We start from the raw sequence: 27,211 nt of genomic DNA on the forward strand, positions 1-27,211 counted from the left end.
AATATCCCAGGCTTGATTAGCATATTAGTGGCTGGTCGCCATTTTAAAATGCCGGTCACCCGATTTAACTTGCTGTGTGTAGACGCAGTAGTCCAATCCAAACCCTTCCCTCGAATTAACTGTTACTCTTCATTGCACGAGGACATGAGGACTTTTTCCTTCAGGCTGCTGTGAGATTCTATCCGTAAGTAAAGGAGAGACGTCTCTCTGAGCTGCTCTTCCAAATTTCACACAAGCCATTCAACTGAAGCCGTAGATGTCAAGATTCAAGGCCAACTTTGCCTTGAGCAGACTGTGAATATCTGGAGAGGCAATCACAATATCTAAACACGTATAAGACTTTTAGTTGAGAAAGCCACGTTAATCCCAAGTCTCTGCTATGCCTGGAAGATGAAAAATCTGCAACAAAACGTGGGGTGATCTATCACTTCAGTAATGCCAAATTTGGAATTGATGCTCTGATTATCCAGCACCAGCTGAGGCAGGGTGGGCACTGTGTGCACGTCTGATACATTTTTACCAAAACTCCTGCCTGCCCAACTCACCAAAGGAGAAAGGAAACAGGGAGGCAAAAAGGAATGGAATAGTATAGAACCTTTTTTATAAGCTTCAGAGGGGGAGCCGAGTTAGTCTGTAACAGGAAAAACTTAAAAAACAACAAAACAGTCGAGTAGTACTTTAAAGACTAACAAAACATGTAGATGGGGGAGGCAAAAGGGCCTTTGTGGGTTGGATCAGGTCCATGGTGGCCCTGCTTCTCCCCCGCCCCCAGGCCAATTCGGGCTTGGGGGCGGGGAGCACGTGAAGCTTTCTATGCTGTGCCCCACGCTGCGAGCAGCACTCGACACTTCCAAGTGCCATATACTCCTTGCAAGGCAGGAGGAGCCTTCCCATGCTCCCCTGCCCTCAAGCCCTAATTGGCATGGAGTTGGCGGAGCATCCGAAGCCTCCTCCTGCCCTACCAGAGACATGGGGGCCTAGTGGGAAGGAGGGGACAAAGGGGCTTCCCCAACCCAGACCAATCATGGTCTGGGGTAGTCCTGACCCTTCCTGTTTAGGCCCCACCCCTTCCGCGGCGAGCCAGGGCTACTTCAAAACATTTTGAAATAGCCCCTGGGCAAAAATTATTGCCCACCCCTTATGTAGATGGTATCATGAGCTTTAGTGGGTGGAAGTGGGTTGTGCCCACAAAAGCTCATGATACCATCTACATCAGGCATGTCAAACAGGCTTCGGGCGGGCTGCATGTGGCCCAATCGAAATTTTTTGTGGCCTGCCACTACATTTGATAAAAGAATAAAGTGTGGCCCACTGGCTGCTCAGAGCACGTGGCCAAGTGCAGATCACAGCTGGCTGGGCTGCTCTGCACAGGCATCAAGTTCCTTCTCACAGCTGGCTGCTGTGCTCACGCCTCCCCAGCTCCTCAGGAAGAAATGTGCAGCAGTGGTGACACTGGCTCCGGGACCTAGGCATTAGGTATGGGGGATGGGTTAGGGTTAGGGTTTGGGGGAGGGAGGAGGCATTGGGTTAGAGTGGGGCGGGTGCTCTGGGGGAGCAGAGGGGAATTGGGTTAGAATGGGGATATGGGAGTGCCTGGCTCTGGGGGTATCCAGGGGGATATTTTGTTAATGGTTTGGTTTTAATTTATTTATTTCCAAATAAAATCACAAAACGTATATTAATTTTATATCAAATCTATGTCAATTTTTTGCAATTGCGTGAATAATTATATATTTATGCAAAATTTCAAACTTACAAAGTATCTGAAATTTTCATAGAAGCCTGTTCTAGTTGATTGACCATGGTCTATACTTGTTTTTATTTCAACAAAAATAGTTATGTATCATATAAGAAATGTAAAAGTACCTTCAATTTATATTTAAATTAAAAATTATTTTTTGAGTAAATAACAATCTTACACATCAAATTATTGTATTATATTAAAACAAGACCTGAAAAATATTATAAAATATACCAAAAACATAATCTATAATAATAAATAATTACAACTTTCCGATAGAAGTACATTTTCTTTGGCATCCCTGAAAGCTATCACTTTTCATTTGTTTGGCCCTCAGTGGGCTTCAAGTTTGACATGCCTGATCTATGTTTGTTAGTCTTTAAAATGTAACCAGACTATTATTTTTTAAAGTTTTTCCTTTTTTTATAAAGTATCTTTTATTTTAAAAAAATTATAACTAACCCCAATGCACCCACCTCTCCCCCAGATCCAGCCCCCCCATCCCAATGCACTCACCCCTCCCCCTGAGCCAGGTCCCCCCCAGGGCCCTCCATCCCAATACACTCACCCCTCCTCCTGAACAAGCCCCCCCCCCCAGTGCTGGGAGCACCCCCCATAAAATTTTTCCTCCCTGACCTGCTCAGAGCCAGGCACTGGAGGAACCTGATGGCCCGGTAAGGAAATCTAACCTTTAAAGTGGCCACTGCTGCTGCCCGGCCCTGCTGCCTCTGCTTGCAGCGTGTAGAGAGCTGGCAGCCGGCTTCACTCCCACCCCAACTCGGTGCCCCCCTAGCATGGCACCCAGGGGCAACTGCCCGCCCTGCCCCCCCTTTGCCACGCCTCTGGGGGACTGCTTTCATCCAGAACAGCCTTTGTCCAAAGCAGGCCTGGGCACCCTGCAAGCAGGAGCTATTCTAGCATCCAGAGCAGCCTCTGTCAGGGTATGTCTACACTACCCCGCTAGTTCGAACTAGCGGGGTAGTGTAGACATACCCTCAGAGATGTAGCGTTGGGGTGGGGGGGACAGTTGCCCCCGGGCGCCACGCTAGGGGGGCGCCAGGCTGGGCTGCGGGGGTGGGGGAAGGTGCGGGGTGCTGGGCTCACCTGGACTGCAGAAGGAGAGAGGGGTTGGGAACCCAGTGCTGGACTCAAGAGGAGGGAGGGGCAGGGAATCAGCACTGAGCTCAGCATGTCTGTGCAGTTTGGGGGGAGGTGCAGGGACACGGAGCTCAGCTGGGTTGCAGAGTGAGGAGGTGGGTGGTGCTGGGCTGAGTGGGGAGGTGCGGGGTGCTGGACTGAGCTGAGCTGGGCCTGCCTCTGGAGGGTGGGGAGGTGCAGAGCTCAGAGCTCAGTTTGACTGCAGGAGGAGGGAGGTGCCGGGAACCGGGGCTAGACTCAAGGGGAGGGAGGGGCAGGAAATCAGAGCTGGGCTCAGCAGTTTTGCCGAGCTTGGGGGGAGATGCAGGGAAACGGGGCTCAGCTGTGCTGTGGGGGAGGCGTGCAGGGAACCAGTGTGGGGCTCAACTGGGCCGAGGTGGATGGGGGAAGGCATAGGGAACAGAAGAGCAGCTCAGCTAGGCTGTAAGGGGCTGCAAGGAACTGGTGCAGCACTCCCTTAGATTGTGGGTGATGGTTTTGGGGGAGGTGCAGGGAACCAGCGAGGGTGGGCAGCTCAGTTGGGTTGCAGGGGAGGGAGATGCAAAGATACTTAGTGGGGAGGGGGGGAACCAGGAGCCCTGAAATGACCTCGCTGGTCCAAAAAATCCCTCATCTGGGACCAGTCAGGTCTAGAGGGTGCCAGACCAGGGAGGTCCAACTCCTACCCAAGTCCCCTCCTTGCACCCTCCCTCCTAGTCAGATACCCTACCCCCAATCTGCTCCTGATCCCTCCCCGTGGCCAGACACCCTACATCCAGTCTGCTTCTGCACCCTACCTATCACCCAGACCTTGCCCCCTTCTGCCCCCCATCTCCCTCCCAGATTCTGCACCCTACCTATCCCGCTCATTGGCAGCCCTCTCACACACACTGCACCCCTTATTTTTGTCCCCACTTTAGAACCTAAGAGGTCCATAAAATTAATCAGAAAAGCAAATCTAGCCTATGGAAAGCCCCGAACCTCAGTCCTCCCTATCCCTTCCCCTCGTCCCTTGGGGCTGGAATGCCAGAGGAGTGAGGTGTCTCAGTGGGGCCCACCTAAGTGAGGGTTGGGGTTTTGGGAGGAGCATTTTTGTTTCTCACTTGTGTGGTTCCCATCTGATTTTTCTGTGGATCAGTGGCCCCCTGATCCAAAAAAGGTTACCTACCCCTGTCAAAAGTAAAGAAAACATTGAAACTTTTTGTATTGGACATAAATTAATATTTTACTTTATTTAAAATGAAGTTTGATAAACTAACATGAGAAAGTTAATTTCAATTATTAAACAGCTTAAATGTTAAACCATTCTCCCTAGCTGCAGCACTAGCAAAATGGCTTGGGCATAATTGTGTAATTAAAGGTGGGTTTCCATTAGCAACTGGCCGTCTGCGGAAAGGTTTACATTGAGTCATGAAACTTGTTGTCGTTTGCGAATAATGTCAGTCGGTGTGTTGTTGCGGAAGCTTTGTATATAGAAATCCAGATTGTAATTCCGACCGTCAGGGGGAGTTCATATAGAATTATTTTTCCTTTGGTGTTGAAAGGGGGGATCTAGTAGGTCAGATTGATGTTCATTGGTGGTTTGGAAATATTCTCGGAGGCGGAGGCAGTGAAAAAAAGCCTCAAGGTCACCACAAAATTGTATCCAGTTTGTGGGGGACGTGGGGCAGAAAGAGAGACCCCGGGATAAGACAGACTCTTCTGCTGGATTGAGTTTGTAGCTGGAGAGGTTAACAATATTATCTGGTGGGTTGAGGTAGTTGCTGTTGTAGCCTGTGGTGTGGAGCAGTTTAGAAAGTTTATTGTCTTTTCTTTGTTGTAGGGAATAGAAGTGTGTATAGTAGATTTCTTGTCTGGTGGAACAAAAATCTTGCAAGGTGTTAGTCGGTGTGGATGTTTGTCTTGAGATGAGACTCTCTAAGTTAGAAATGTCATTCTTGATGTTTTTCTGTTTCTTGTATAAAATACTTATCAGGTGGTTCCTTAATTTCTTAAGATCAAGAACACATATTCCTGCGCATCCAGAAATATAATTTATGCTATCATGTGCTGAAAGTGTCCGTCTGCTATGTACATTGGACAAACGTCTCAGACACTTCGCCAAAGGATCAATGCCCACAAAACAGATATTAGACAGGATCACAAAGAAAAAACAGTTTCTTGCCATTTCAACCAGAAAGGACATTGTCTCAATGACTTGATTACCTGCATCCTGCTTCAAAGGCCTTTTAAGACTTCACTTGAAAGAGAATCCTCTGAACTGTCATTCATGCTTAAATTCGACACTTTACGCCTAAGTTTGAATAAAGACTTTAATTATCTTACCCATTGCAAAGATAGCTTCCCCAATTATCACCTCTAATATCATTAGCTCTCAGACATTTACCTCCCCCCATCCCCTTTCTGTTCTGAAATTTGATTTGTCCTTTTCATATGTGTTCATTTTTTTAAATTGCATCCTTTGGTATATGTGGTTGTGACATTTTTCTTCCACTATTTGATCTGAGGAAGTGGGTCTGGCCCACAAAAGCTCATCACCTAATAAACCATCTTGTTAGTCTTTAAAGTGCTCCATAGTCCTGTTTTTTGTTTCAGCTACACCAGACTAACATGGCTACATTTCTATCACTATTCTACATTGAGTCATGTGGTCCATGGGCCAAAAAGCTTGAGAACCACTGGAATAGAGGCACCTCTGGCCTCTCCCCCACAAGAGACTGCTGCAGGCTCCCTGCTGCTCCACAAGAGCCCACAGAGAGATCAGGTCGGTTACCACGGTGGTAAATCACCATGTTGCTCCAGTGTGGATGATGGGCAGACTCTTTGTGAGTCTTCCTCATCCTAGCAGTCGATTTAAACACCATGGTAAGATGCCAAATGAAAACATTTGTTATGTCCACCAAGAGGCAGGACGTTTTGTCTCTCTCCAGAGAGCGTTGTCATGACTTGTGTCTCTGGGTGAGCTCTGTGAAGAGGTGAGATGTTTTGACTTCCAGCTTCAAGGGATTTGTTCTTCTGTCTTCGGGGTGCACGTTGCTTTGACCTGAATGGAGTTAGCTGTGACAACTCATTTCTGTGTTATTCTGACACATAAAGTGAAACCTGTGCTGAAGACCCCACGTTCAGTGAGAGAAAGTGCTGCTGTCAGAAAAAGTAAATTAAAAAATCTCTCCAATTTTCTTCAAAGATCACCTCTACCAGGCAGTGAGGCTTTTACTGATTTCTCCCTTATATGTTTGAAGGGTGACTAAATGATATCTGGATTTTTTGGGTCATATCAACAGATTGTTTTGGGCTCAATCCTAGATTAAAATTTAAATTGTATTAGGCCCTTTGTAAGCAGGTTGGGAAGTGGTCTCATTTGGCAATTATTATTCGGTATTATTTACATAATATGCACATTGTCATCTTGGTATTGACATATACATTTCTCAGTACCTTTACATATAAAATAGCCCAGCCCCATTGACCTCTATGGGCAATGTACCTTGTAAGGATTCATGGGGATACGATGAAGTTGTTTAAACAGATATGTTGCAATTGTAGAAAAAATGTTGTGTGTCTGAAAACTGTAGATACAGGGCGTACTTATAATTTTTTTAAAAGGGGTACTTTATAAAAAAAAAGTTGAGAAACGGTGCTCTAAACCATTCCTTTTGGCCTCCCTGTTTCCTTTCTCCTATGACAAGTTGGGCAGGTAGCAGTTTTGGTAAAAATGTATCAGACGTGCATGCAGTGCCCGCTCTGCCTCAGCTGGTGCTGGATAATCAGAGCCTCAATTCTGGAGGAGTTGGCATTACCGGGGTGATCGATCCCCCCACGTTTTGTTGTGGATTTTCCAAAGAAAATGCTGGTGTTTTCTATAGGCCACCCACATCTCCCTGTCCTAGCAGAGACTTGGGTTTAAACATGGCTTTCTCAGCTAAAAGTCTTATACATGTTCGGACGTTGTGATTGTGAACACCTGGTGGGGCAGTCTGCCAAAGGCAAGGCTGGCCTTGAATCTTGACATCTACGGCTTCAGTTGAATGGCTTGTGTGAAATTTGGAAGAGCAGCTCAGAGAGACGTCTCTCCTTTACTTACGGATAGAATCTCACAGCAACCTGAAGGAAAACGTCCTCGTGGCAGACTGAAAGCCTCGCTTGCAGTGTATCCTCAGCCTTAGGCTACTTATTGCTTCAAGAAACCGAGGGTGATTCTCATATTGTGTGTCAGTTTTATTTAAAAGTTTTTTCGGAGTGTTCTTTTAACAGATAAGTTAATCTCTTACGTTCAAGGAGGTGTGTGTGTGGGGGGGGGGGGGGGGAATTGCCCTTCTGCTCCCCCATCATACCTCTGCTTGCCTGCTCCTCCTCCATCCACCACCTGCTGAAGCCTCCTCCTGCCTCTGCACCCCCAGCCCGACCTTCCTCCCTCTTCAACAGTAGGACAGTGCCCAACCCAAACTGGAGGGGGTGGGGGAAGACGCTGCACAAGCTCCTGCACCTCTGTCAAGCTCAGCTGTGCACCAGGTTTGGGGCCCTGTCACATGGTGGCGGGGGGGTGGGGAGGGCGCAAATTTTGCTTTTGCCCCCGGGTGCATAACACCCTCACTATGCCTCTGGCTTCTGTCCACGGGGAGCTTGGGTGCCCTGCAGGCAAGGGCTGCTCCTGCAGAGCACCATCTATCTGCAGGGAGCTTAGGGGCTGATCGGTGGGTGTTGGGAGCCAGGAGCCAGTGGCAGCTCTCCCCCCGCTGAAGAGGCTGAAAGCCAGAAGAGCCAGTCCCAGCTCCAGCATAGGCAGGGGCCCCATTTCTGATTTTGGTAGGGGTAGGGTGACCTGTGCATGCTGTGATGGGGGGACGGGAAGGGGACTAGGACAGAGGCTTCAGCAGTGTTACTGAGCATGCTCAGTACAAGCCAAGCACCAAATGGGGGGCAGGAACGAACCCCATCCACTCCCCCCCCAACACATCATCTTTACCCCAGGATTGGAAAACTCGACTTTTTTGACAGACAGCTTAGCAGTTAGCTGACAGGAGCACTGTATCCGATTCCTGTATAAAAGCAAGAAAATGAAATAAATACTAGCGGGCTACGCTCGCCACCCCCACCCCCACCTCCCGCCGGCAGTGAGCATGAGCGTGCGATGATGTCCTGAGAGCATGACGATGTCATTCTGTCACCTGACATGAAAAACTTTTTTATAGAGAGAGATTAGACCCCCTCAGCCCTAACACTTAACATACGCTGACATCTCGTGACAAGCCATTTAAGGGACACTGGTTAGTCTTACAATTTTAATGTGTGTTCTTACTTTGTGACTAACTCTGTGGAGAGAGGCAAACCCTATCAGGACTCCTGAGTTCTATCTCGGCTCTGGAAGGGGAGTGGGGTTGCAGGAAGGGGGCACATACATTTCAGCTCTATATAGGAACATCACAATAGCCATACTGGTTCAGACCAATGGTCCTTCTCGCCCTGTATCCTGTTTTCCAAAAGTGGCTAATACCAGTTGCTTCAGAAGGAATAAACAGATGAGGCAATTGTCATGATCCATCCCCTGTCACCCATTTCCAGCTTCTGGCAAACAGAGTCTAGGGACACCATCCTTGCCATTGATGGACCTGTCTTCCTTCAACGTATTTCATTCTTGTTGGAGCTACGGATGTAAATGACTAGTCAATTATCCAACTAGCCGATAAGCATAAGCTTGTCGGTTAGTCAACTAGTGATGCGACTAGTCGCTTCTCCCTCTTGCTGCCTCTATTAAAGAAAGGCAGCAAGTTGGGGAGCAGGGGGAGCAGGAGCCAGAGCCGGCTTAAAAGCTGGTTCCCCCCAGCACCATCTCCGCAGGTGGCAGGGGAGGTAGAGGCACAGCAAGAAGTGGCATGAGCGAGGACTGAAGCAGTCTCCGCTCGCACTGGTTCTGCTACGATTCTGCTTTTGAAATACACACGAGCCCAGGCAGGACTCTAAATTTAGATTAACGAATCCAACAGTCGATAGAATTTCCATTGACAATTCGATTAGTCAATAAGGGCCGCTCTGCCTTTGAACTGTAGCAAAAGCCCTGCAGGGAGTGCGGGGCCAGCAGGGGACCCCGCGCTCCCTGGGGGGCTTCCCTCTGGGGCCTTCCCTCTGGGGCTCTTGTACATTTCCAAGGCTCAGGTGCTGCAGGGAGCATGGGGCCAGTTCCCCCTGGTCCCACTCTCCCTGCTGGGCTTCTGCTTTTGAATTGTAGCAAGAGCCCGGCAGAGCTTTTGCTACACTTCAGAGGCAGAGGTGCCCTTATCAACTAATCAAATAGTCAATGGAAATCTTATCAACTATTTGATTAGTTAATCTGAATTTAATATCCCTCGCTGGAGCCCTTTTATAGTTTGGGCCTTTCCACCATCTCCTGGCAAAGATCCACAACTTGAGAGTAAAGAAATAATTTGTTTGAAATCTGATGCATTTAATTTTAACTGGATCAGCTTCTTAGTGAAGGAATAAATAACATTTCCTTATTCGATTTTTCCACACTATTCATGATTTTCTGGACATCTAACATATCGCCCCCTCCTTTAGTTATTTCTTTTCCAAGCTGAAAAGTCCCAGTCTTGTTAATTTCTCCTCATATGGAAGTTGTTCCTCATCCCTAATAAGCTCTGTTGCCCTTTCTGTATCTTTTCCAAATACCATATTTCTTTTTTTAGATGGGTTGACCAGATCTGCATACAGTATTCAAGACGTGGCCATACAATGACTTTATGTAGAGGCAATATGGTGTTTTCTCTTATTATATATTCCTTTCCTAAGGATTCCCAATATTCTGTTAGGGTACGTCTACACTAGCCCCCTATTTCGAACTAAGGAGGCTAATGAGGGCGATCGAAATTGCTAATGAAGCGTGAGATTTAAATATCCTGCGCTTGATTAGCATACTCCCAGCCGGTCACCATTTTGGAAACTGACTAGCCCGAAGTAACTGCCTGCGTCTGCACGCGGCACAGAAGCACGATTCTGAGATAAACCCCTTAGTTCGAATTAACAGTTAAACCTCATTCCATTCCACTCCCAGGACTCCACAGCGGGAGCAGCACAGGAAGATGCCTCTCAGCCCCACCCAAGGACCTCAGGCATGCAAGTGCTGGCAGCCACGCAGACTAAGCAGCCAGCCTTGAAGTTTGGTGGAGCTGGGCCTTGGGCCAGGAATATTCCTGGTGCTCAGGCACTGTCTATGGCTAGAAATTCACCAATGGTTTCTGCAGCTGTTGTGAATATGGGCCCTGTGACATTCAAGAAATGTTTCTCTGCAGTCAGGACTCAAAAGATCAAAGCTAGCCCAAATAACTATAGCCGTATAGTCACTAAATTGGATAGTTCAGATACAGAAGAGAAGTACAGAAAGAGCAAGTTGTCCACACTGTAGAGCTTTTCTGGGATACCGGGTATCCCGGAAAAGCTCTGTTGCATCCAAGGAATGCGTCTGCTTTTCCAAAAAAAATTCGGAAAAGCAGGCATGTTTTTTCGGCATCCCTGTAAACCTTGTTCTATGAGGAAGAAGGGATGTTTTGAAAGAGGGTTTGGCCCCATGTTGGAAAAGCCTCTTTCAGAATGTAACCCTTCTGCCAGGTAGCACCGGCAGCAGCCAGGGCCAGGTTCAATATCTAGGGGTTCCTTTTCATCCATCTCACACAGAACCAGCTCGAGCCTCCACCCAGCAGCCTGGGAAATTCACACACCCCTGGGCACCTCTGAGAGGCAATGCTTCCCCACTCACAAGCACGGAGTCTGAGCGTAGAAAAGAAACTTTTAATGAAAGAGGGAGAGAAGCCACATGGCATTAGCTTGGGAAAATACCACAACCAAAGTTCATAACCCCCCACAAGTAATCATCCCAGCTCAAATGGATTGAGCCATTCCTCTCAGGCTCACTAGTCCAACAATATATAGGACTATGTAGCACTTTCTATCACTAGTCCAACAATGTAAGGGTCCCATTCACATACCCAAACTTTCTCTGTATCCCACTTCAAAAGCCCCACTTACAGCTCTGTCCAGTCAGTGCAGACCCAGACTCATCACCCTGATGACTCCACTAATTGGGCCTGAGGCAATGCCACCTTTGTGCTGTTCCTGTGGCCCGCTTCCTCCTGCCAGCTGCCTTGCTGTCTGCCTGCTGCTGCTCCTACCAGCCGACCGCCGGCTGCTCCGACCAACTGCCCTGCTGGCCACCTGCTTCTTCTAGCCACCCTGCTGGCCGCCTGCCGCTTCTCCTACTAGTCAACTGCCAGCTGCTCCCGCCAGCTGCCCTGCTGGCCACCTGCTCCTGCCAGCCGCCCTGCTGTCCACCTGCCACTTCTCCTACTGGCCACCTGCCTGTCACCCTGCTGGCTACCTGCTCTTGCGAGCCACCCTGTTGGCCGATGTGCCTACCGGCTGCCCACTAGTCACGATGAGTCTGGCTCCAGGCCAAACTAGTGACTTCAGCTCTTAGGGTATGTCTACACTACCCCGCTAGTTCGAACTAGCGGGGTAATGTATGCATACCGAACGTGCAAATGAAGCCCAGGATTTGAATTTCCCGGGCTTTATTTGCATAAGCTGGCCGGCGCCATTTTTAAATGCCGGCTTGTTCGAACCCCGTGCCGCGTGTAGCCGCGCGGCACGGGGTTTGAATAAGCCGGCATTTAAAAATGGCGCCGACCGGCTTATGCAAATAAAGCCCGGGAAATTCAAATCCCGGGCTTCATTTGCACGTTCGGTATGCATACATTTCCCCGCTAGTTCGAACTAGCGGGGTAGTGTAGACATACCCTTAGTGATTTCAGCTCTTAGCCACCACCTAGGCAGACCAAGAGATTCCAGCTTCTACTGGAATAACTGAGGCTACATCTACACTGCAGAGTTTTTGCGCTAAAACAGCTGTTTTTGCACAAAAACTTACAGAGCGTCCGCACTATGGCTATGTCTACACTGGTGGGTTCTTGCGCAAGAACAGACGTTCTTTCGCAGCGGGTCCACACTGCCCGCCCGCTCTTGTGCAAGAAGATTTACAGTACAGCGTCGGAAGACAGGGCTTCTTGTGCAAGGAGTCCATTTTGAAGCACTTGGAAGAGGGGAAAGTGATCAGGAATAGTCATCATGGATTCATCAAGAGCAAGTCATGCCTAACCAAACTGATTAGCTTCTATGATGAGGTAACTGGTTCTGTGGATATGGGAAAGTCGGTAGGTGTGATATACCTTTACTTTAGCAAAGCTTTTGATACGGTCTCCCACAATGTTCTTGCCAGCAAGTTAAGGGAGTATGGATTGGATAAATGGACTGTAAGATGGATGAAAACTGGCTAGACTGTCAGGCACAATGGGTAGTGATTAACAGCTCGATGTCAGGTTGGCAGTTGGTTTCTAGCGGAGTGCCCCAAGGATTGGTTCTAGGGCCAGTTTTGTTCAACATCCTTATTAATGATCTGGATGAGAGGATGGATTGCACTCTCAGCAAATTTGCATTTGATACTAAGATGGGGGAAGAGGTAGATACACTGAAGGGCAGTGATAGGGTCCAGAGTGACCTGGACAGATTAGAGGATTGGGCCAAAAGAAATCTGATGAGGTTCAACAAGGACAAGTGCAGAGTCCTGCACTTGGGACAGAAGAATCCCAAGCATTGTTACAGGCTGGGGACCGACTGGCTAAGTAGCAGTTTGGCAGAAAAGGACCTGGGGAGTCCAGTGGACGAGAAGCTGAATATGAGTCAACAGTGTGCCCTTGTAGCCACAAAGGCTAATGGCATATTAGGGTGCATTAGGAGGAGCATTGCCAGCAGATCTAGATAAGTGATTATTCCTCTTTATTAGTCTCTGGTGAGGCCATATCTGGAGTTCTGGGCCCCCCCACTACAGAAAGGATGTGGACGCATTGGAGAGGGTCCAGCGGAGGGCGAGCAAAATGATTAGGGGGCTGGAGAACGTGACCTATGAGAAGAGGCTGAGGGATTTGGGCTTCTTTAGTCTGCAGAAGAGAAGAGTGAGTGGGGATCTGATAGCAGCCTTCAACTTCCTGAAGGGAGGTTCCAAAGAGGATGGAGAGAGGCTGTTCTCAGACGTGACGGATGGCAGAACGAGGAGCAATGGTCTCAAGTTACAGTGGGGGAGGTCTAGGTTGGATATTAGGAAAAATTATTTCCCTAGAAGGGTGGTGAAGTACTGGAATTGGTTCCCTAGGGAGGTGGTGGAATCTCCATCCCTAGAAAAGCCCTGGCTGGATTGATTTAGTTGGGATTGGTTGTGCTTTGAGCAGGGGGCTGGACTTGATGACCTCCTGCGGACTCTTGCAGCCCGAGGATTCTATAATTCTATGATTCTGGGAAACTAAGCTGACAGTGGGTCCTGTTGTGTCATAAGATTGCATCAGCTGAAACTGCAGAGAGGAAAAGACAGTACCCTGTATCTTCTGCTTTATCTTGACACCAACTTCTTGCTTTCTCACTGGCTTTCACAGTCCCATCTGTTTTGAGAAATTGAACCTAAAATCGCCTTTTGAGACTGCACATCTGGGCATAGCTGTGATCAAGACATAATGTGTTGGCTGTATAGCAACAGCAGTAGCCACAAGAGGTGTCCTGCTTCAGTGACACATGTAAGTCCTGAACTGGTAGGAACTTGACATTTTGTTTTTTACTCCTGGACATGTAGGACAATCCTTGTCATGTGGGGCTCTGACAGAGCGACTCAGAACATCCTACAGCAGGGCTACTCAACTCTGGAAGCCCCGGGGGCCACAGTAATACTCACAGCACATGCCAACGGCTGCAAATTAAGTGAGGTTGCAAATACATGCAAATATATATGCAAATAGCTTCTTTCACACTGTCAGACATGAATACAAAGCACTTCCCACAATACCCCAGCGCTCCCGGCACCTCTTCCCTGAGGGCTAGAAACACCGACACCCTGTACCCATCTATTCCAGCCAGCCCATCCGCTTGCATCTTTCAGTGTCCACCCTGTCTGGGAGGCACCTTGCCATTGTGGAGTGTGTTCCCAGTGGATGCCATGTTCAAAGGATCTCCCCCGCGGACAGCATACTGAGTCCTCCATAAACCCAAACTGCACTGCAGGCTGCAAACAAACAGGCTGTGGGCCATGTGTTGAGTAGCCCTGCCCTACAGCATTCTCCCCCTGGCACCATGTGGACCCCCTTTTATGCCACTTGGCAGCTCTGACTGAAAGATACTCCCTGATCAGCCTTAGGAGAGTTAATGGGTTTTAACTGTCTTCACAGCCTAGAAGTCTCTGCAGTCAGAAGTGAGGAATCATAGAAATGTAGGACCCAAAGGGACCTTGAGAGGTCTTCTGGTCTTCTAGTCCAATCCCTTGTAGTAAGGTAGGACTAAAGTATTATCTATACTGACCTTGGCAGGTGTTTGCCTAACCTCTTCTGACAAAATATCCAATGATAGAGATTCCACAGCTGCTTAGGTATTTGTTCCAGTGCTTAACTAACCCTACAGTTAGGAAGGTTTTGCAATGTCTAACCTAAATCTCCCTTGCTGCAGTTTAACCCCATTGTTTCTTCTCCTGTCCTTAGTGGTTAAGAAGAACGTTTTTATCACTCCCTCTTTATAACAAACTGGAAGACAGTATGTACTTGAATACTGTAATCATGTTCTCCCTCTCTCCTTTACTACAGACTAAACAGCCCCAATTTTTTCAATCTTTTCTTACAGATCATGTTTTCTAGAATTTAATTATTTCTGTTGTTCTCTTCTGGACTTTCTCCCATTTGTCCACATCTTTCCTGAAATGTGGTGCCCAGAATTGGATACATTACTCCAGCTGAGATCTTACCAGTGCTGAGTGGAATAATGACTTCTCATGTCTTGCTTACCATACTGCTGCTAATATAGCCCCAAATTAGATTTGCTACAGTGGTGCATTGTTCAGGGGTGGGGGCCGGTGAGTATAGGTCGACTCGGCCGTCGCCTAGGGCACCGCCTTCAATGGGGTGCCCAATGATGATGTCACACCATTGAGGGTCGTGCCGGCGGGGGCACCGAGCGCGTGTTCTGCCTGGGGTGCCAGCTGCTGCAGCCCTCCTCGGGCTGCCCCTGGCATTGTTGATTAAGACTTCTGTTTGTGAACCACTATACTGCCCACATCCTTTTCTGTAGCACATCCTTTTCTAGGAAGCTCTTTCCATTTTGCTAAAGCGTGTGTGTGTGAGAAAGAGAGAGATAGCTGTTGGGTTGCAATGTGGAGTGAATTCACCCCCAGGGGTGAACAGGAGGGATTGAACCTTCTGCCCTAAAAGCATGAGCCTTGTGCTACTTTAGCTAAAGGATACACTCCTCTAGTGTGCAGCATTCATAGATTCTTATTGTCTCATGTGAAAGTTACTACAGAGCAACATTTCACTGTGGGTCATTTGTGGGTAAAAAATGGTTGGAGTGGGGGGATTTGAAAGAGCTGGGGAGGAAGTGTCCCTGGGTTCCAGCCAAGTAACCATCTAGTCTTAGTTTTGTAATGTTTATTTGCTCATCTTATTTCAGCACCAATTGTATACAACTCTTATCTGAGAGTATAAATAGCTGCCTACTTGTATGAGTCCGTCTTGCTCTGTGAGGGCTCCCATTCCTCAGTTACTGCCTGTAGTGAGGGGAATTTGGCCCAAAGACTCTTTCTGGACACCAGAGAGATGGCACTAAAAAGGAAGATGTGACCAAGAGTATGTCAGTTTTGCTTTTGGTCTTGTTTCTGATTAACAAGGAAGCTGCAAGGGTCAGAATCCAGGAACTTGTCTTCTGAGCCAGCATGGGACGCCGAGGCTTTTCCTTTCCTCCAAGTAAGTAGAACCAATTATTGATGATAGAGCAATGATGTTGTATGACAGAATGTGCCAAGCAAACTGTTATCTGCTGAACAGCTGGGAATAGCCAGCTGGCATCTTATCAAAAAGGTTCTGTCCCCAGTCTCTTAGGAGATTCCATGGCTGATCAGGGCACAGCTAGCTATACAGCCCGTGGTCCGGACTCTCCGAGCTCATGTTGACAGACTGGGGCTTGTGCGTTACCAGGACAAAAGCAATGTGAATGCAGCTACATTTTCTAGCATAGTAGCACAAGTCTGTTGACCTGAGTCCTAGACAAGAACAGAGACAGGGAGAGAAAACTGAGATGGTTGATTCCTGTGGCAGCCTATGTCATGGGAGCCCTGGTTGGTCAGCATGGAGTATTTCTGCCCCTTTATGCTAACGTAAGGACTGCCAGAATCTGTAGGCCAGGCGACTAAATACATTGGTACCTTGTTTGGAAAAGGCTGCCTGGAGTTATGGCAAATAATCGCTGAGAGCATTGGGCCCTGAAGGAGTAAAGAACAAGCTTCCCACTTACTAAAGAGAGCCATGGAAAATGACAGCGACTGCTGGCACCCAAAGGCCTAATTTTGGAGGCCACAGGTCTGCCCTTGTGGGGGCCCAGTATACTAGGGATCACTGCAAAGGGACTGGTTACAGGCTGCAGCACAGACCACACACCCTGTGAATCCACGCCACCCTGCACCAGGGCATTGAGAAGCCATTCAGACCCCAGCTGCCTCCTACAGAGTGTCAGTGGCTGAGACTAGAATGGAAAAGTCCAGTGCCTGGCTTCCATTCTCCCCACATTAGTGAGGTCCAATCCCTCACCTAATCCTGATTGCCCCAGGGTAAATGCCGAGTAACTCCATTACAAGTAAAGCCATGGAGTCATTCCAAATTTACACCAGTATAATTGAGATTAGGGTCAGACTCATACAAAGGTGCTTAGATCCCTTTATTTAGTAATATCTCCCTGTATTGTTTTTTTGCCATATTCTGGATTTTAAACAAGTTTTGTTCATCTTCTCTCAAGTGTTTTTCCTCGTTGGACTGTTCTGGTTTCTATCACCAGCAACTGCCCAGATGACAAACAGAATTGGTAAGTTCTCTCATAATGCTTTGTGTAAATTTTTTGTGCCCATAATGAGTCCCACATAGTGAATTTCTGCTGTGCCCTGGTGTGACGACGCGTTGGGGTTCCCCCGCCTCCTGCACCCCCAGAATGGCACGAACAGACTCCACCAGCCAGTAGAAGAGAGGGAGTTTATTGCTTCTCCAGGATACAGCACAGCACAGATGTTATCTGGTTACAGGGCCGGCCTAGGATGCCTCAGCCCCCCTTGATATGGGGGGGAGGTCTCGGCTTCTAAACCCCCAGCCTGTTGCTTAGGCTGCTTTCTCCATGCTCCCAGACAGAAACTAACTCTCTTCCAGCCCTGCCCCCCAGCCAGGGGCAGCATTCCCCCTTCCTTTGTTTCTCTCCCTGGGGGGTAGCTGGTCAGACAGGTTGAGAGACCCTCTTTGCATAATGACTCATCCCCTGTCTTGCTGGGCCGTGGTACCGACAGCAGCCAGTGGGGGTTACCACAGAGCCAGCATAGAAAGCAGCCAGATACCCCCACTACGTCACACCTGGTATTGGCTTGGCAGCTCTCCGGAGCATTATATGGACTTTAATAAGGGGGTAATTGAATCTGGATCACTAGAAGCAGCAAACTGCCCAAGGGAGTGGGTACATCTCTGGTTTTAAACAGGCCCTGGAGGGAAAATCTAGAATTTTGAGGACAGGGAAAGACTCTCTGTGGGGGTGTTGGGGTAATTCCTTCATCTCTGTATTCATTTATTCAACCTACCTCTTTCATCTGAAGAAGTGGGTTAAGCTCATGATCCCATCTACAAACTTTGTTAGGCTCTAAGGTCCTACAAGACTATTAGTTGATTTTTAAGTTTTTCACTTATTCATTCACTCTCTCCTTCTCCCTCTGTCACTCCTCAGGGCAGCGCGCCTCAACATTTTATGCCCAAGATCAGTTTTTTAACTTGACAACCCAAATCTACCCTGCCCCTTGCCCAAGGCCCTGCTCCTTCCCTGAAGCCCCACCCTGCCCACTTATTCCCCCCCTCAATTGCTCATTCGCTCTCATCCTCGCTTGCTTTTACTGGTCTGGGGCAGGGAGTTAGGGTTCAGCAGGGATTGGAGTTCAGGGTGCAAAGGGGGTACGTGTGCTGGCTCTGGGAGGGTGGTCAGGGCTGGGGATTTGGGTGCAGAGGGCATGGGGTGCTGGTTCTAGGAGGGAGGTCATGACTGAAGTGGGAAGGTGATCAGGGCTGAGGCAGAGGGTTGAGGTGCAGGGGAACGTGCAGGGTGCTGGCTCTGGGAGTGGGGACAGTTCAGGGGCAGGGTGCAGGAGGTTGGTGGCTCTGGGAGACAGTTGGGGGTTCAGTTGTGGCTTCCCACCAGATGGCACTTACTGTCAGCAGCTTCTGGTCAGCCGGTCAATGAGACTGAGGCAGACTCCCTTTCTGCCCGGGCCCCACACTGCTCACAGTGGGGCCAATTCACCCCTGCGACCATAGGGGTTGGGGCACCTGAGACTCCTACCCCTGTGCCCCTCTTGTTGGTGACCACTGCCGCAGGGTATTCTAGTTTAGTCAGCTCATATACTGTCCCATGGTTGGCAAAATCCTCGTTCCGGTGCCATGTCCCACTGAGAGATTTCTTAATAATGGCACTAGGCCATACTGAAAAGCTGGGGTGGGCCCAGAAAGCGGTAGCAGGAGCCTTCATAGACTGGACTGCAGTCTCTGGAAGTCTGTCAAAAAGGAGTGAGGGAGAATGAAGCAGCAGTAACTCTGGGTCTGTCCTTTTGGCAGCCTCCTCTTTCAGAGCTGCAAATGAAAATTGAGATCACGATCAGTTTCATGTAGAAACTAGCAACACTGGGAAATCCTGCGAACGGAGCTAAATCCTGAGAGGGATTGAGGACCAGCAGCCAGGGCAGCCCTAGACCAAATGACACCCCCCTCCATTTGTTAAACATTATTTTTTATTGCATTTGTAGCACATTCATGACTTTTATGCATTATTTTAAGGTATGATTTATACCTGTCATATATGACTACCTGGTGATGCTTATATGCTCACCAGGGCATGGCTGGCAGCATTCTAGGAGGTAGGGATGTAAAATCCCATTTAAATGGCTAATTGGTTAAACATAGTAAATACTGGTTAATGGATTAACGGGGTAGCAGGCTAGAGCGGCCTCCCTGCCACAGACAGGGACTGCTCCAGCCCAAACAGGGGAGGAACACTCCAACTAGGCCACAGTGGGGAGGGGGAGGGGAGAAGGGCTGCTGCAGCTCCCAACCTTGTGTGGGGGGCTGCCCTCAGGTCCTGGATAACCAATTAACTGGATTAATTATTCTATTAACCAATTAATCTACTAGGAAGCTGAAATAAGATGTAGTTCTCAGAAAATCAAAGAAGGTTCCATGAGATTCTGCAAAGTTTCAGTACAGTAGACTTCCGATAATCCGGCACCTTTGGGACCTAGATGGTGCCGGATTATCAAATATGCTGGACTATCAGGAGGTACTACATACATATATACACTATATACATATATACACTTCAACACTAATACAGTCTGTAAACTTAACTTTATTCACTTAAACACTAAAAAAACCATGAATTTAAACAAAACACTGAAACTTAAAACTGTAATTTTGTTTATTTGCCATGCTGCACAACTACTCATCATCTGATGAAACCCGTGCTTCATCATTCGTGGTATCATCCGGGTTATCACTATCCTCCTCTGCCTCCAAGAGGGTGTCGACAACAATAGGCTCTTGTGGTGGTGGTGAAGACAAAGGCTGAATTGTCTTCTATGCCCTTGCAACATATCCCTGAGATCAGCTTGCTTAGAGGACTGTGACTTCCTGGTATAAAAGTTATTCAGAATAATATGAAGATTCATCACTTCAGCTGCATTATATTGGCTGCAACTTTCTGCAAATTCAACGAATTTGGAAATAAAATCAGTTGCCTCTCGCCATTTTGCTCTCTCCATCCCTTCCTCTTCTTCTTCCTGAGGTTTTTGTGGATTCATAACACTTTCAATGATAGCAGCATCACTCAAATTTTCTACAATTGGTTTGTCTTTGTCCATTTCAATCCATTGTTCAATCTCATTTTCTGTGAGCTTTGCAACAGCATTCTTCTCAGGGACATTTTCAATTATTTCTTGTATGTCACTAATGCGCTTAGGCCTAACATTAAGCCACAAAATTCCTCTTCATTGGAAGAATCATCACAAAACATGATGCTAGGCCAAAGTTTCCCCCAACATTTTTGTATACTAGCCTTCTTTACATCATTCCAAGTCAATGCAGCCGCATAAACAGCATCCTTAAGGTTGAAATCGGATTGAAATTCAGAAACACTGCAGTCTGAGTTTACCAGCGTTTGGAGAAAAGACCCCCTATAGAAACACTTAAAGTTCTGTATCACGCCTTGATTCATGGTTGGATCAAATACATCATATTCGCTGGCAAATATATAGCAAAAATATTTCCACTAACAAGCTCCAAAGTGGGCAGATGCGCTCGACACTTATCGAGCAAAAGAACAGCTTTACTATCCTCCGGTAGACTCTCCCTTTCTAAAATTCTCCTTAACTGCGGGCACAAAATAATTAAAAAACCAGTCCTTAAAGATTTCTGCTGTCCAAGCATTCCCTTGTGCCCGGTAAATCACTGGCAAACTCGTAAGAGTTTTAAATGCCCTAGGCTTTTTGTACTTCCCTACAACAAAAAGCTTAAGTTTATGCATTCTGGATGCATTTGTGCAGACCAGAACTGCTCACCACTGATATCTAACTTATGGATCCCATGCCGATACTTAAAATTACGCAACCAACCTTCTGAAAACACATGTGATTCACTAATGTTCATTTCACTGTGAAACTGTTTTGCTTTTTCTATGAGCACTGGCCCAGTAATGGGCTTTGCACTAAACCACTTAAACAAAGCTACATCCAACTGCGCCATCTTAGGTCTTTTCAGAGTTTGCCGTACCTTGGTATGTTTAGTAGGCACTTCACTTTCAGCAATAAATACTCACAACTGATCTTTCTGTTTCTTTATGTCATAGATTGTCAAAGATCCAATGTTAAATTCACTCATGATAGTGTTCCGATTTATGACTCTTTCTAGCATCTTTATAATCTCTAATTTCTGGTTCAATGTCAGTGTTACATGCTTCCTTTTTACACTTTTCTTACCACTACTACTAGCACCTTCATTCACCTTTGACTCTATTATTACTTTACACACTGATGGCCAAAAATATTCAAAAGTCAAAACAGCATTGTCCAGTGTCTCACAATGCCAGTGGCAGACTGACCCAATCCCTTCCGGTTTCGCTCGGTTCAGCTGCTGTCTTGTGACTCGTATTTTGCGGAAGCTCACTCACTGACCATTATGATGCCAGACTATCAGGAGTGCTGTACTATTGGGTGCTGGACTATTGGAATTTTACTGTACATTGTAGGAGGTTAGTGCAAAATGAATCCACATACAGAATACCTGAAATATTTTACTGCTGACATTTCATTTTCCCTTTTGTTGCTAACAACAAAAACAGCACCACTAGCTCAGTCCCTCCCCCAAGCCTGGTACCCCGTGTGGTTGCCTGCATCACCTGCCCTAAATCCAGAACTGCTGCCAGGTCCCGCTGAGGCCAAGAATGATGGGCCTGATTCTCTTCTCACCTATATTAGTGTTAATCAGCAGAAATGCACTGAAATCAGTGACACTCACATGGTATGAGTGACAGAAGAAGGAGACCCAGCATTTCACAGACTCTTCCCTCACTGATCATATTAAAGGGCCCGAAATTAGGCAGTCACATTCTCAGCTAGTGGAAATTCGAGAAGCTATATTACATTTGGCCTTAATTTCCTTTCTGTTTAGGGCAGAGAAAGAGTGAGTGAGGAATGAGGATAAGATGGATATTGGGAGCAACGAGACACTATTTCTGCATCTCTCTATAAAGAGCCAAGTGGGATGTCAGCTGGGGGAAATGTACAAGAATCCTTATCTGTTATAAATCAGCAAAGGTCCAGTCTAATCAGTGGCACTACGCTGACTTACTCTAGCTGAAGATCTGGCTCTAGCTAAGTGTATTGCCCATGGACCCAGGTCGATGGACCAGGGTTGTGAGAGAGGGGATATTGAACCTGGGATGTTTCTACCACATGTGCTAAAAGCCAACTGCCTGTTAGCTGAAGGTGTAGAGCAGACTGCGCTCTCCCTCTCAGTGGTCTCAGAGCCCCTGGGATACATAACTAAAAGGGAAATAAAGGAAACTTATTCAATAAAAGTCTCAGAGGAGGAGCTGTGTTAGTCTGTAACTTTAAAAATGAGTAGTCCTGTAGCACCTTAGAGACTCATGAAAGCTCATGAGACTATATATATATATACACGTATATATTTATATTGGTGACTCTCTAAGGTGCTACAGGACTTCTGGTTATAAAATGAATGTTTTATTTAATTTTTAAATTGTAATTTTATTGATCTATGTCTTGTGTGTGTTTAATAAAAAGTATTCCCTGTCTTTCTCTCGCTCTTCAACAGTGGTGGTTGCAACAAGAGTAGGTACCAGTGATAACTTGACAAAAAACCTCAAATCACTGCTGTGTTGAATTACATTACAAAAGAGTTTTATTATCTCAATAAGCCCAATGTGCAAACCCTTATCTACAGGGCTTGATGAACTACTTGCCAGCCCTGCACTGCGCATGCACCAGACCAGCACTGTGCATGCACGCAGTGCCAGTGAACGGGGCGACTGGCTGAAATCTACTCACCACTGGCAAGTAGATATAGCGATTTGTCGAGCCCTGCTTATTTACACAACAGACTTCGTTTCTATTTCCAACAGTGGGAGAGGAGTGAGTTTTCACTGTGGACTTTGTCTAGACTTCAGGCTTCTTTTGCAAGAAGCTTTTCCGGGAGGGATCTTCCAGAAAAAAATTCTTCCGAAAGAGAGTGTTCACATTGCCAAAGCGCATCGAAAAAGAGATCTGCTTTTTTGAAAGATAGCATCCACACTGAATAGATGCTATCTCACATTTAAGCTGTGATTACTATGGGCGTAGTGGCCACCAGGACACCTGTGCTTTTTCCTCTTTCCTCTTCTTTCGAAAAAGGAAACACGCTGTTTTCCAAAAGAGCTCTTTCAGAAAAAGGCTTCTTCCTCATGAAAAGAGGCTTACCAATGTTGGAAAACCTCCTCTGTTCTATCGATTTTTTCCCAAAAGAATACGATTGCAATGTAAACATAAATGATGTTTTTTCCACATGGAGAGAAGCTGCGTCAGAGGAGAAGCTCCCAGATGCTCCCAGGCCAGTCTCCCACCCTGCTTCTCATGCGGGACGTGAGACCAAAGAATCAGCCGCCCTGAGAGCCCATTCTCTTGCCCGCACTGGTGCGGCTCGGTGCTCCCTCCTCCCTCTGCATTCAGCAGGATCCTCCCCCTGGCCTCCAGCTGTTCCCAGCCCTGCTAGCGTGCACACAAAGGGACCTGCCGCTGACCAGCTGCACTGAGCTCAGGGGGCTGGCTCACGGACGTCCTGGCTGAGGTGGGGTGGGGTGGGGTGGAGCAGGGTGGCTGGGTGCTGCCTAAGCAGGTGCCGCCACTACCTGGGGGCTGGGGTGGGGTAAGAGGACAAGGTGGGAGAATCCCTCCAAGCTGGAGTCGGCACCCCACTGCTTTCAGCCCAGCCTCTCCCCGGCTTGGTGCCCACTTTCGCTCATGCTCTTCGTCCCCTTCTTTCCTTTCCTTTCCTTTCCTTTCCTTTTTTCCCATCTTCCCACAGTTCTCTTATTGTGTACATACAGATACAATATAAAATAACAACTGTGTTAGAGCACAAGATACTGAGGGGCAGGAGACCTGAGTTCTATTCTTAATTCCACTGCTGATTTGTGGAGTTACTTTGCGCAAACTCTTAACCCTCTCTGTCCCTTAGTTCCCCCTCAATGTTAAGGGGGATGGTAATATTGCCCCATCCCCTGGTGGGACTGAGAAAAATTTAATGTCTGTAAAATGTTTCCCAGGAAGTGCTAGGTAAGGGAAAACAATTATTCTTAGAGCTGATTACAAATTATTACCTGTGGATCTAGATCTGATTTTTTTTCTGTGTTTCTATCAATGTTTGGATTCTGATTCTAAACAGTTGTCAAGATCAGGGGCTTTCCTGGGGCTCTGATCTAGATGGAAACATTCCCCATAGTTGTGTGTGGTTCCGGGGTCTTTGTTGGGTTCTAAGCTGTCATAGTTGTGCACATTCATTATTAAAATAATCTTTACTATAATTAGTAACAATTATTTTCATTTTAGATCAAGAATATAATGGGGGAAATGTCTAGCTGAATTAAGATTTTCAAACTCCTTTTCTTTTTTCCTCAGACTTAATTTTTGACCTGAACAAAGTTGATCTGGTCCCTTTCACTCTGTCCATCTTTTGACAATATCTTTTTCTAACTCCAACTTTTTATTGCTATTTTTCTTTGCAGGCAAATGTCAGACTGATACTCTGGGAATAGAATTCATTACCTCCTACATGATGGACTGTGAGAACTCGGGTCACTTTGAAGTGCAAATTACTGGTTACTTTGCCTTTACATTAGTTTCTGTCTCCGTCTCCAATCACACATTTGAGAAGAAGATTATGGTAAATCGGGGAGAGATGATGCCAGTCAAGCTACCGAAGTTGTGGGGAATGAAGGGCTCTACCAAATTCTCCCATATAGTCCTAGTCGAGTCTAACAAAACTATCTCAGTTGTGTCTGTCAGCAACAAACATGGGAGCCCTGAGACCACTGTGGTGTATCCTGTCTCCAGTTTGGGAAAGGAATACTACATAGTGACTCCCCCTACAAAATCTTTAGCTAGTTACCCAGTAATCTCAGTTATGACATACCAAATGGACAACCTTGTGGCAGTCCATGTAAAAGGCAAGCTATATTACCTAACAGGTAACTACTCCACTGGCAACAGGCTGGACATTCGGCTTGATCCTTTCCAGGGCTTCCAGTTACAAGGCATAGAAGATCTGTCTGGCACCAAGATTGTCTCAGATAATCCAGTAGCTGTCTTGGTCGGTCAGGTGTGTTTGTGTAATAACACCAAATGCAACAATGTCTTTGAGCAGCTCCTACCAAAGTGCAGCTGGGGTACAACATACATCATCCCTCCCTTACCCTGGCAGGTTGTAGAGAACACTGTTTCCGTCACTGCTTCCCAGAACACAATTGTGTTGTATCAGCAAAGGGAACAGCAAAAGAATATTACTCTGACAGAGGGCAGTGTACTCCAGCTTCCTGTCAATTCTTCTAGCCCAGTCTACATCTCTGCTACTGTGAGCGTCCAGGTGGTGTTGTACAGTGTGGGTGCAGCTATCCCTAACTCCTCCCATGCCTTCCTGATGAATGTTCCAGATGTTGCCCGTCACTGCCTGATGTATTCTATCAGTAACTGGGAGGGCTTCGAGAACTATGCCTTGATGGTGGCCAGTGCCTCAGAGACTGATGCCATCATCCTAGACAATCAGCGTCTGAGGGAATGGGACCCAGTCCCTGGCACTAAGTACTCTTGGGGCCTGCATAATCTTAGCTCTGACATCACATCTCATGCTGTGGAACATCCCAGCTCTCCATTTGTGCTCCTGAGCGTAGGCACTACCGGCACAGTCAGCTACGGGATTCCAGGCTCCTGCATGAACAGTGAGTAGTTTGGGATTTTGATCATAGTTTGTGTCTATACTGCAAAAACAAACAAACAAACTACAACAAAACACTATCACAACCAAGGAGGTAACCTGGTATAAAGTCTGCTGATTTTGATGGGGCTCACCTGAGTTATTTGGCCCAACATGCCATGCGAGGCCACCGCTAGCCACCATTACTTAGACTGTGTCTATACTAAAGATGCTACAGCAGCACAGCCATGGCACTGCAGCTGTGCCTCTGTAGCACTGTAGTGTAGACGCTTGCTACAGTGATGGATGTGTTTTTCTCTCACTACAGCTAATCCACCCCTCTGAGAAGCAGTATCTAGCCTAACAGAATAAATCACTCTGCTGATCAATATGGCTAGATCTACCTAAGTTTTAAGAATAGTTCAGGCCTAAGATTGTGCCTGTGTTGCTAGCTGCATTGAACAGGTTTCAGCCAGCTCATGCAGTGTGGCAGATTATTACCAGTTGTTCTGAATTGGTTTAAATACTATTGTATGTTTCCTCTTACACTTGGTTGTGATGCCCTCTGTATACACAGAAAGTAGCTGTAGCATGGTGTATTGTGATTCCTTCCTTGATCTGCCCTGCATATGAAGCCATGGTCACGTAAATACCCTTATATCAGTTCCACACAAGCTGTGGAAGGCTCCTCCACAGGGAATGGTCTTAGGGTGCATCTACACAGCTCCATAACTTGAAATAGGTTTGCATATCTTACGTGATCTCGCATATCTTACTGCAAATTGCATATCTTATTTTGATGCTATTTTTGCCATTTCATTTCAAAATAAAGCACTATTCCAAAATGTCCCATACTCCTCATAGAATGGAGTTTACAGGGATGTCAGAATAGTGAGTCCGAAATAACAGGCTTGCTGTAAAGACGCGGGATAGCTATTTCGAGATACTCCGAGTGTTTCAAAATAGTGTTGCAGTGTAGATATAGCATTAGGGAGCTATTTACACCCACTTTAACTGCCTTTTTCAGGCTAACACAACATAATGCCTTTAGTGTAACTGAGGCCTGTCCAACATCTTAACTTTGTTCAACCATGTCCATAAGCTAGCCTAAGCCCAAGCGTAGACAGCACTAGGTCAACAGAAGAATTCTTCTCTTGTCCTAGTCCGCCCCCCAACACTCTCTCTCTCTCTCTCTCTTTCTCTCTCTCACACACACTCCCCAGGCCCCTAGCTACCACCTCTCTGAGGTGGATTTACTAGAGCAATGGAAGAACCCTTCCGTCACTGTAGTCAATGTCTATATTACAGTGACAGAACTGCGGCTGCACCACTTTAGCATTTCTAATGTGGACATATCCTGAGATTCAGACCTTTAGAAGAACAAAGCAGGGTTAGAACAGTTCTTAGGAAGGTGTAAACTTCTCCAGGGTAGCTGTAACAACACCCATATTGGTAATCTCCAACGATCAAACCACAGTTTGAGCTAAGGGACTAATTCCCCTGTCTAGGAGCTGTAGCAGAACCAGACCCTTGGTCAGCCATCCCATCGAGGACACAACACACCCTGATCAATGAGATACACTGGCAGGTCTTTAGGGACAAATGTATTGCTAACTGATTACAGATTCAGTTGAAAGTTGTCAGATAGGCTTTAAGGGGTCAAGGTACATTTGCTGGGTTTCAGTAGATCCACCTTTTTCTGCTGATAGGAAGAAAGGATGGCCCTTGTCGTTAA

At 46.9% G+C, this 27,211-nt stretch overlaps 1 protein-coding gene across 2 annotated transcripts in view; it reads left to right on the forward strand.

Annotated features, from left to right (window-relative positions):
- Positions 1–1,372: 1,372 nt before the first annotated feature.
- LOC102443928 (adhesion G protein-coupled receptor E1-like) overlaps positions 1,373–27,211 on the forward strand; it is a 55,928-nt gene continuing 30,089 nt past the window's right edge. For both annotated transcript variants that reach the window (XM_075902181.2, XM_075902183.2), the window contains exons 1-4: positions 1,373–1,476; positions 15,618–15,693; positions 16,739–16,804; positions 24,293–25,501. In XM_075902181.2, the coding sequence (XP_075758296.2) occupies positions 15,663–15,693; positions 16,739–16,804; positions 24,293–25,501 (1,306 nt within the window). In that variant the 5' untranslated portion in view covers positions 1,373–1,476; positions 15,618–15,662. The remainder of the gene's footprint in view (positions 1,477–15,617; positions 15,694–16,738; positions 16,805–24,292; positions 25,502–27,211) is intronic.

Source organism: Pelodiscus sinensis, chromosome 31, assembly GCF_052426305.1.
Source record: "Pelodiscus sinensis isolate ZL-2025 chromosome 31, ASM5242630v1, whole genome shotgun sequence".
In the NCBI taxonomy this organism is placed as follows: Eukaryota; Metazoa; Chordata; order Testudines; family Trionychidae; genus Pelodiscus; species Pelodiscus sinensis.